Here is an 11,157-nt window from a genome sequence, read left to right as displayed (position 1 = left end):
TATATTACAGCCACTTTAGTAGTGCCTACTTCAACCATAAGAGTCCTTCTGTAAACCATAAAACTGCAGAGCTCATACTTCAGTGGAAGAGAACACGGGAACTATATGGAACTCCTGCTACAGATTTGTTAACTGACTTCCCACCCCACGCATCCTTCCCTCATTTACAGGCATCACACCCCTCTTTGGGGCCTTTCTTTCCATGGAGAACACTCTAGGCAGAAAGAACTCACATAGCTCTTTGCCTGAGCTTGCTGATAAAAGACTGGGTACTTTGAAAAAGCTCTAAAAACATCAAATCAGATTTGTGTCTTAGACACTCAGAGGAAGCCTGACTTTAAACAGTGGCATGATGAAGACAGGCTGCTTTTCAGGCTTTAAATATCATCATGTGAATTCAGGTATTCATAGCTTGAATTAATTTTAGTGGTATAAGCCAAAAGGTGGTATGCATTAGGAAAACATACCTTCCCCAAAAGCAAGAAGTGATGAAAAGCAGTCAGCCTGGTCTTAGTACTGTTACAGGAGCCACAACTGGAGCCTTGTCCCATTCCATCTCAGGCCATGCTTTGAGGGACAATTGTCAAAATAGGTTGGTCCCCTCATGGCAGTAGCTAGTCTATTTCTTTCATGATCGGAGGGGATTATCATCACATGCACGGAAGACAAACTGCCTGATGCCATTTCACCCGACACACTACCAAAAGGCAGTCAGACCATGGCAATGAGGGCCAGATAGGAACCAGCTGGTGGGGAGCTGGAAAATAACCCCTTTGCTCATCAATAGTATCAGCAAGAAATCAGTTCCCTGCTGCAGATGGAAACTAAATGGCATACAACAGACAGAAGACTGAATTTTGCTCACAAGCCTGGGACTGAGCTGATGGTCAAAGCCTGGGTGGGAGAGGGACTCTCGGTCCAGACAGAGGCCTCCTGCACCTGATTAACACCACTCACGGTTGGAAACCCTCTGCAGGCAGGTAGTGAGTAAAGTTAGGCCTTTATTTTTTATTATCTGCGGAGTCAGGACTGCAGATTTACGTCCTTCCCATGCAGCACTCCCTGTGTTATTAATGTAGTCCTTCAGGCAGGCAAACCATCCAGCACTCCATCTCTCCTTCATTTTCCTCTTCCTCTCCTGCATTTTATTTGACTCCAAAACAAAAATGGGGGGGAGGGCAGTAGGTTAGAGGAAAGCCTGCAGAGGATTCCTCTTCCCCAGATTAAGATTTAATTGTATTCCTAGTGAGTCCCTTCTGGTTGCGCTCGGTCTTTCAGATGAATGTTTCATCAATATGATTAGGATCACATCCCTCAGTCTCGTCTATTTACACAATCGGTTGTGACAGCTCAGAGTATAGTACTCCCTAAAGGAAATATTAGATACCACCCTATCATTTTATTCAAATCATATTTTGCACGCTGCACTTTCAGCCTAATGTCAATTCTCCCCTGGATTACATATTTGTGATATCCAGCAAGCACTAAAATCCTACCAATAAGGATTAGATTAATATTTTTATTAACCATACTCATGTTATGATGAACAGGGCTATGGAGATTTTGGAAGGGGAGGAGTGGGGTATGGGTACCTCAGTGGGGAACTGGGCTTGTATGTACAAAAAGATGTGGGGCAAACAGTGACAAAATTATTAGTAGTAATCACACCGATGGTGGCAAAACCCACTTTCATGAGGTGGACGGGCACGCGGGAAGTGCCAGCGGCTGCCTCTCCTTCGCCTCAACCACCTCGGCGCCATCTTCTCCCCAGGGCCAGGGCCCCACGGCCGCCCACCGCCGGCCTCCCCGGCACCCCCAGCCGGTAGTCCCGGCGGGAAGAGGCATTTCTGAAGCGTAACGGTACCGCAGGAGCCACCGGGGCCTATTCCCGCCTCGTCCCCCGCCGCCCTTCCCTCGGGGCCGCCTCGGCGCGGCTGGGCCGACGGGCGCCGAGGCGGCCCCGAGGGGAGGGCGATGGCGGCTGACGGCAGGGGGGCTGTAAAAATAACCCTTCCGGGGAAACCATCGCTCCCTTAACACCGCGCTCCCCTCAGAGAGGGGAGGAGGTGGAAACAAGTGAGCAGGTGGTGAAAAGGCGGCGTTGAGGAAGGTGGGAGCAGAAATTCAGACCGAAAGTAAAACCCCCATCGCATTACCCGGAGAGAAAACACACCGAAAAATACCTGCTCCTTCCTCCCCGGAGCGCCGAGACCGCCGCCCCGGGGAAGAAGCCCATTCTCCCGGGGCGGTCGGGGAGACGCGGTTGGAAGAACAAGGGCCTCGGGGTCGTTTCGTTTTCTCGCCCGGGTGCGAAGCACCGGCTATGCAGTTTGGGGCGAGCAGCGAGCTACTAAGTTTCGTTGGAAAAAAAAATTCATACGGTTGCTCCCGACGTGCCGCTGCAAAGAGCACAGCCGGGAGAGGCGATGAGCTGTCGGGTCTGCTCTAACGAAAAAAACCCCAAAACCAGAGTCTTTGGTGAGGAAATGGTCTGAGTCCCTCGGACGAGCCCGTCTCTGCTGTCTCTACTGCTCCGCCGGGCGTCCATGCTACTAAAAACAAGTAAAGGCTACAGAGCAGAGCACCAAACTGCTCCCTCGGCTCGGCCGGGAAACATCTCAGAGAATCACTAATTCGCGGGGAACGGCCTCAAATGGTTCCACTGGCGTAGCCCCGTTTCCCGGGACCCGCGGGTCGGGCGAGGAAGGCGCGGAACCCCCGGGGCGGGCAGAGCCGGCGGCCGGGGAGGTGCGGGTTTCCCTTACCCGAGAACCAGGTTTTGTAGCTTCACAGGGCAGGCTTACGGGTCACCTCTCACTGCACACCACCGCAGCGGTGTAAATAACTATTTTCTTTATTTATCTTTTTTTCTCTAGACCCTGCTTGCCCGCCATCCCTGTCCAGCTGTCGTTTCGAAGTCGCACGCAGTTTTCATGCTGCCGAAATCGCAGGGACGGAGCCGACGGGCGCGTTTCTCTTTCAGCCTTTTCTGCCCGCAAGCTGCGTGGCGAAGGTGCCGCTTTTCCCAGCACACGCCCGTGGGTGTGGGGGGCTGTGGAAAAAGGGGGAGTCATCCTCGGGGTCGGCCTCCCCTGCCAGACCCGCGATAAAAAGCCGGCTAAGGCGAGGCGGGGTTCTGCCCCCGGAGCCTGCTGTTTGTCTCAGTAAATCACATTACGAAGCAAAGTGCAAGGGTAGTTAACTTTATCTTCTGTTAATGTAAACAAATAAGCATTCAGTTCCTTGATCTTTATTTAAATATAGAGTTGTTTATCGGTGTCATCCTATGAAGATTAATTAGATACCTTTATTCACAATTTGGCGTCTGACACCCCATTTTAGGAATGCATTATAATCACAAGGTGTTAATTGGGGCCAGCCAGGCACTTATGTTTCTATTAAACAGCGTGAGGACTTTTCACGAGTATTAAGTTCTTTTTTTGCCGCGTGGTGCGAAAATACACAGTTTTTAATAACGCACCGCGGCGGAATCGTGCTCGGGAGCGCTGTGTAATCGGTGTTAGCAGCCCGGGAAAGGCGGGCCGGCACGCCACCGCACCCCCCGGCTGAAAACCGGGGACAGCCTGCCTTTCCAGGGGGGGCTTTTCCCGGCGGGAGCATCCCCCACCTGGAAGAAAAAAAATAGGGGAAAAAGAGTATTAAAAAAAAATGTCCGTCCACCGTCGCTTAAAAACGACCGCGAGTCCCCTTCTGTCCCAAAGGGGCTGTGGCTCCTTGTGCCGAGGGAGAGCTGCTGGGACACCCGTTTGTTTCGGTTGCCAACGCGCGGAACCGGAGCCTCGCACAGAGAAGCAAAGAGCTGATCGAAATCTCCTCGGAAATCCGCTGCGCTCTGCTCCGGAGCGGGGGCAGCCACTGCCAGCGACCCCCGATCGCGTTACCTCCTCGGGGGAGGGCCCAGGCCGCGGCCCCTGGGTTATTTTGTTTGCGGCTGGACACCGCTAACAGTTTAATCCCATCACCGCCTGCATATCCCCAGCAAAGGTCCCGCTGCCGCGGGAGCCGGGATTCAATCGCTCTGCGAGGAGGGGCTTTCTCCCCAGATAAGCGGGCAGGGGAATTTTTGACCGCGTTCCGGGAAACCGAAGGGGCGAGCAGGGGCCGGCCCCGCGGTGGGCGGTTGCGGGGAGGGGCGGGGGGGAAGGGAACAGAATTCACAAGTTGCTCCCCGGGGGGAGGATTGAGCTCACGCACTTCACCTCCCGCAGAGCAGGGTGCTGTGGGAGAAGAGACCCCGGCAGATTTGTGGACCAAGCCAGGGGAGATGGCAAAACACAAAAAGATATTAAAAAGCCCCACCACACACCAGTAGCAGCTAGCAGGGTCCAAATGAGCACGGTGCAAGGGATAAAGCAGCAAGGAGATTTGGAGACAACTCGGCCCCCAAGGCTTGTGCTCCCTCCTCCCCACAGCTGGGACATCCCACAGAGGAAAAGAAGAGGCAGAGAGCCACTCCCACGCTTATCCCTGGCACCACCACATTTATTAAAAATTACTACTATATACATAAAAAAAGAAAACAGAACCAAGCTTTGTCAGAAGAAGTTTGTGTGCCAGTGCTCTAGGGTTGGTCAGTTTAAAATGGCTGAAACTATAGGCAAGAAGAGTGGGTAAGTTACATCACTTCGAGTTTTGGACAGGGCAGCTGTAAAAGTCACTTTACATACATGTAAATAGAAATCTGTTCATGTTTTTTGCAATGCTCCATATGCTACGTTTAACCAAAAAAATGCCTTTTGAACTTCAAAGCACCACCGGAGGTTCTGACTGAACAGCTATATGTCAACTATTTATACATTATTCCACAATATTCTACAGTGTATCTAGACAAAACACAACTGTACACTTTGTTTTTGGCCACCTCAACGAAGGTTAGGCTTTTGGGATGGAGGCGTGGGAGGTTTTTTAATGCAAGTTCAAAACTAAGAAAAGTCAGATTTGGTCATTGTAACCCCATTGTTAGCGACAAGACCTTCAAGTCAAAATCCTGCCTGGTAAGCAGGCCTTATTTTGGCCACCTTCTGCTGAAGAAAGCCTTAGCCGAGTGGTATCTGACTCAGCCAACTGTGCTGCAGACAAGGGTTAAAGAAGCCAGCTCAGTCTAAAGCAGAACATAGCATTTGTGCTGCTCCCCACAACCCAGCCCCCTTTTATCAGAGGGGCAGGCAGGGAAGAAGATAAAATTTGGGATCCATCCCCCCTATTTCCTTGCTCAGGAGTGCATAGATTTGATCAGGCCTCTGAGCCAAGCCAAACTGTACACTTTAGTGTCTCCAATAAATAAGCCACATCGTAAAAATCTAGACTCCTGCTTACAGCTTCCACATGTGGTTCCTTCTAAAGAGAGAAGAAGAATTCTACCATCATTTGCTCTTTCCCTACTTCATTACCTGCAACAGTCAAAAAAAAAAGCTTTGGCACCTTCTTTAGAATTGCACACAACAATTCAAGGTGGAAGGCAAGAGTCTTTTTGGCAATTGTAATGCAAAAAAACCAAGGCCACCCTGAAAAAAAAATTAGCCAATTGGAATAAAAGGATGCTTTAAGAACTAGTATAGAACGCATAGTAGCCCATGCCTTTCGAAGTGTCTTTGCTATAGTCCTCGGCATTAATGTCCTCGCATTTCATAGTCGGGGAATTTTCATTGCTGGAAGTGCTAGGGGAGAGCCGTCTTCTCTTACAAGCACCCGTGTAGACCCCAGAATCATTTGAATCTAGAGACTTTATGGAGGGTGGAGTCTCTATCCAGGATGAGCCGATTTCTTCTTTCACCTTCTCCTTGGAAAGCTGGTCTTCAGAGAAGCCTGGAGGACTTGTTCTGGAGGCCCAAGGTAATCCTGTTGTCATTTTTCTCTGGTAAGAGCCCCTGCTCCCCCAGCCTGCCATGGATGGAAATGTCGGGTCAGGGTAGTACCCCAGAGCATGGGATGTCTGAAGGGGGAGGGATTTAATGCCATAAGGGAGCAAGGTGCTAGGAGAGTACTCCGTCTCATATGAGTTCATGTCCAGTTTGTTGGCACTGGGCTGCTGTACAGGCGTAACAAACCACCGCTGTGGAGGGCTGGCCACCTCTTCGCTCTGCTGCGGGGAGAGCAAGCCATTTGTCTGAGGGACGGTTCTCTCACCATTGTAAAACCTGGCTGGGGGCAGGTTGTTGACAAACTGTTCTTGGAAGAATGGCTGCACGCTGTATCGGGCACCAGGGACGATCTGGTGGGATCTAGGAGAATCCGTGGGAGATGGAGTTAATCTGTCATTTTCTGAAGCTGTGTACATGCTATAACATAAAAGAGAAATACTGAGTGTCATTCTTTACAATTCCAGTACAACAGTAAAACAAAACAAAAACACAAATGGGAAGGAACCAAATTATTCCTTATTTAGAATCACAGCTAGGTTTAACTGGAAGTTCATTTTTATCCAGTGCAGGAGTTCAGGTTGTTTTTCCTTAGAACAGTCTAAAATTTATAGCATTGCTGCTACAAGTACACACTGTTCTCTGGCAGCCAACCCATTTCAAATGAGGTGCAGCACCTTCCTTCCAGAAGCCGTACTTTTATATGTACAGCTCCAGGTTTTCAAAGGCCATTTGACACTAGAGAAGGAGCATTAGGCAAATCTGCTGACAATTTGAAGAAGATGCCTGCTCTGCGGAGATACCTGATACACTACTGCAAATCTGCAGGCCAGCTAGGTTCTGCCATTACAAATTCTCTACCAGAATTCAGAAGCCTGCTGGAAGATAGGTCATCAGGACAATATGGTAACTATTCAAACAGTTAATGTTTCTAGAGAGACATTTAATGCCTTTGAAAGCTAGCAAAGCTGCCAGTAGAAGTATTACTACTTCTGAATAACCAAAGCAGCATGTCTAAAGATGCTACTTTAACAGACATTTCGGGCCCAAATCATGCCTCCTAGACAGAGACAGCTGTAAGAGAAGACAGAAATGTACTTACGAGTCATAGTTGTCTCTGAAGCCTTTCGCAAAAGGATTATGGTCAATTTTGAGCTGTGTAATCTAAAAGTGAAAGCAGAATATAGTGAGATGAGCTGTTCAACCCACCAGACAGTTTTATTAATTGTCATTTTATACATCCAAGCTTACATCAGTGTTCTGATATGCTGTAACTGCTATGAACTGCGTTTCAGGGAAAATAAATGTTTGAGTCTTTGAGGAATCATTCAGATCTTCAACACCATCTTCGGTCACTTCCACAATGTGAAGCCGAGGCTGGTACTTGTGTAGAGATTGCAGTACTATCATCTAAAAGGGACCACGGAAGAGACAAGATCATGAGACAAACTGCATCCAACACGCAAAGATCTATTTTATAGCCTGATGCTTTCTTCCTGTAAATTGTAATCTTTTGATTTGGCAATGGAGCAATTTTAACTGTTAACAGGAGATGATTCACAGCTTGTAGTCCTGTTTCACTAGGTTACTAATATGCTAAATTCTGTAAATGCAGGGAATTGAGAGCTATCAGCTACACTCCCACTTTTTCAGTAACTCCAGAGATAGATATATTGGCTAAAAACAAAGACATTCACACATCTATTTTTGACGTTTCCACATGCCTTTGTGAGGAGAAGCACAGAAAACAAGATCTTCGAACCCATTCAAGAAGGGAACAAGTCACAAGGAGCGATCTAGCAGCTCGATTAAATGTTATAAAGCCCCAAAACCCCAGGGCTCCCCTGGTTGATCTACCAAGAGCCCCTCAAGCCTGTCTTCCCCCTCCCCATTTACCTGTGCGTTGTTGTTGTTAGCACCTTTATTATTCGTTAGCTTCAGCTTCCCGAAAGAAATCTCCTGCCTCATCCAGTGAGCCCCGGTGTTGGGCGACTCGGGGTGAACGTACACCTTGTTACCTGGGGAAGAGGAGCCGGTAAGGCCAGCGGCCGCCGGGCACAGGCACCTTCTCCCCGCGGCGGCAGCGGGGCAGGGCAGGCGGCAGCGCCCGGACACCACCTCGGGTCCCCCCGTGTCCCCTCGCCCGCGCCGCGGCGTGAAAAAAGAAGGTTCCAAGACGCCCTTAAAAGTGCAGCTCTGCCCGCTGCGGGATGCCAGGGGTGATGGGGGGGGCGGGGTGGGAACCCTTTCGGGGAGGCACCGCACCTACCTTGCATGTTGTTGTCGGCTTTGCCGCAGGTCACCCACTTGCCCCCCTGGAAACGCCAGTGGTTGGGGTCCGCCAGCACCACCTCCACGAAGACGTTGTAGTGGGCCGTAGGGTTGAGGCCGGTGATGTTAAAGCTCAGAAAAGGAAACATCCTCCTGGGGGGGAGGAAAAGCGTACCGCATGCGAGGCGGGCCCGGGAAGGGGCCGCGGGCTCCAACGGCGGCTGGAGCGTCTCGGCCGCAGGGGGCCCCGTCCGTCCCGGCACAGAGGAGGCAAACGACGAGCCCAAACCCACCCCCTGGGGGGAACCGGGGAGAGCATCCCCGGGCCGGAGGCACCACCGACGGGAGGCCGCGCACTCCTTCCCGGGGAAGCGGGCACCGCTGCCCAGCACGGAGCGTCCCCCCACCTCTTTCCCTCCGTTTCGCGACCCCTCGCCCGCTTACCGGCCCTGCTTGGTGATGATCATCTCCGTCTGGTGCCGGTGGAACTTGAGCCAGAGGGGCCGGTTGCAGAGGAAGACCTGCGCCCGCAGCCCCGGGCCGGCGGCCGGCACCCCCAGCGCCCCCAGCCCGCCGCAGGACCCCGCCGCCGCCGCCGGGTAGGGGCCGTAGAGGGGCCCGCCGGCCGCCGCCTGCCCGTACTGGTACCCGCCGCCGCCGCCGCCGAACTGCGCCCGGCCGCCGGGGGAGCAGACGGTGCCCGCGAAGCCGCCCGGCGACAGCACCGAGCCGTAGGGGTAGCGCGGGCCGCCGGGCGGCGGGTAGACGGGGCCGTGCTGCGCCGCCGGCGGGTAGGGGAAGAGGGCGCAGGGCCCCCCCAGCTCGGCGCCCGGCGGCCCGGGAGACTGCAGGTAGTAGCGCTCGGGGCTGAGGCCGTCCATGGAGTAGCGGGCGGCGGCGGCGGCCGGGGGCAGCTCCTCCTCCCCGCAGGGGGTGGCCTTGCGGCCATCCGGCTTGGGGGCGGCGAAGGGCGGCTCGCCCGCCTCCGCCTCGCCCAGCATGGCGGGGGCCGCCCCGAACTTCTTGGGCGTCTTGTCGAGGTCGATGCGCGGCGGCGAGCCCGGCCGGGGCGGCCCTCGGGACCCGCCGCCAGCGCCCGCCCCGGCCCCGCCGCCGCGCCCGCCGCCTTCCAGCGGGTAGAAGGGGGCGCCCGGCAGGGCCCCCCCCGCCGCAGCCGCCGCCAGCAGCGGCTCGCCCAGCTGCATCCTCGGCGGGCGGAGCGGTGCGGCGGAGCAGAGCGCCCACGCGAATCCCGGCGCCCACCCTGACCCGCGGCCGCGCAGCGCTGCGGCGGGGCTCCGCCGAGGCCGTTTATACCGGCGCGCCGGGCTCCGCGGGCCGCCGGGGAGGGGCTTGCGCCGGGCTGCCTCATCGCCGCCCTCCACCCCTGCCGGCCCATTGGCTGGGCCGCCTGACACTAATTTAATTAGACAGCTACTAATTGGAACAAGTCACCTGTGACTCTGGTTTGTGGCCCCCCCGCCTTTCCCTCTCCCGCCCCCCTTCCCGCAGCCGGCTAGCGGAGGGGCTCCGGGCCGCCCCCTGCCCCCGCGCCGCTCGGAGTGAGGGGAGCGTCCGCATCGCCCCACAGTGGAGGGCTTGGCTTCCCATTCCCCTCAAAAAAGAGACCTTTTACCGAGGTGGCACCGACCCCCGAGCGGAGGATCCGTGGCGGGGAGCGAGGGATGAGGACTAAAGGGAAAATGAGGCGGGGGGGGGGAGCCGGTCCCAGCACCGGCACCCAACGGGGAGGGAGGGCGGCGATCCGCTGGGACGGGGAGGGTGACACTCGGCCCCACCACCCCCCCGCTGGCCGTGTCGCCGTTCCAACAATTCGGCTTGTGCCTCAGCGGAGCCCAGCAGCCGCCTTCCCCCCCTCTCCTCTCCCCGGGCAGCGTTATCGTGGGGGTGGCACGTTTCGCCCCCTCGGGGACGTCTCCGCGGGAAGCGGCGGGCTTGGGTCGCGCTTCCAGTTTTCAGGAACTCGGCGGTCGGTTTCTCGCAACCCCCGTTCCCCCTTCAGCGTCTCCCACCGGGAAGGGCAGTTATAATTACGGCGGGTGCCGGATCTGTTTGGCGCTTTCTCTCAGCGCAAAAAAAAAAAAAAAAACTAAAACCAAAACCGGAGCCTTTCGCCCCAGCGGGTACGGGACCGGCCTTCGGGAAGGCGCAGACGCCGGCTGGATTTTGCGGAGCGGGCAGAGCCCGCGTGAAGGATTTGCGGCTCCAACTCCGCGGTCCCTCGCCCTCCGCCCGCCTCCGGCCCGCGGGCAGGGAGCGCTGCAGAGACCTGCCCCCTGCCCACCGCGGGGTTTTGGACCAGACCCGCCGCCCGGCCGAGATTTCGTTGCCCGACGGAAGGACCCGCCGGGCGCGGGGGAGCGGCCGGGCTGGAGCGGCCGAGCTCTGCCCCCCGCACCCTCCCCACGCTCCCGCCGGGCCGCGCCGCATCGGGCCCACGGAGATAAATCGCGAACAATTGCCGGCGGCTGCCAAACCCCGGGGCAGAGGCGCGGGCCGAGCCCCGCCGGGATGCGGCTCTTGCGCAAGTCGGGCGCGGGGCCGGTGGCGGTGGCGGTGCCCCCCCGGCGGCTCAGGGGTCGGGGGGGGCTCAGCCCCTCCCCCCGATCGGAGCCGAGAGACGAGGGAACCGGTTCCTGCCGTGCCCACCTCCGGTCACACAGGCGGGAGCCCCGGAAAGGCTGATCACGGCCGGCACCGACACACCCCCCGCCCCGGCCGCCCCTTCTCTCCGCGATCACGTTTGGCCCAGATTTTGCCTTCACCTCCTCCGGCCGAGGAAGACACCAGAAAAGGCGCCGGAGGAGCCCGGCGCTGCTGCCCTTCCGCCGGGCATGGTGTCTGCACTCGCGGCGGGGCGAGGAGGGGAGCGGGGCCCGCCGCCCCCCGCCCCTCCTTTGAAAACAAAACAAACCGGGGCTCGTCCTGAGCCCCCGCTGCCCTCCCGGCGGCCAGCGAGCCTCGGCGCGGCTCTCGGGGGGGGGCG

General features: G+C 56.1%; 1 protein-coding gene across 1 annotated transcript; it reads right to left on the bottom strand.

Annotated features, from left to right (window-relative positions):
- Positions 1-4,482: 4,482 nt before the first annotated feature.
- EOMES (eomesodermin) lies at positions 4,483-9,399 on the bottom strand. Its single transcript, XM_074891770.1, has 6 exons — positions 8,595-9,399; positions 8,149-8,303; positions 7,776-7,897; positions 7,131-7,289; positions 6,982-7,043; positions 4,483-6,299 (listed from the first exon to the last, which is right to left on the bottom strand). Exons 1-6 carry the CDS (start codon positions 9,353-9,355, stop codon positions 5,564-5,566), a joined length of 1,995 nt encoding a protein of 664 aa, XP_074747871.1. The 5' UTR covers positions 9,356-9,399; the 3' UTR covers positions 4,483-5,563.
- Positions 9,400-11,157: the final 1,758 nt, after the last annotated feature.

Source organism: Strix uralensis, chromosome 1, assembly GCF_047716275.1.
Source record: "Strix uralensis isolate ZFMK-TIS-50842 chromosome 1, bStrUra1, whole genome shotgun sequence".
In the NCBI taxonomy this organism is placed as follows: domain Eukaryota; kingdom Metazoa; phylum Chordata; class Aves; order Strigiformes; family Strigidae; genus Strix; species Strix uralensis.
The sequence above is the reverse complement of the archived record's forward strand: the minus strand, read 5'-3'. Positions and strand labels throughout refer to the sequence as shown.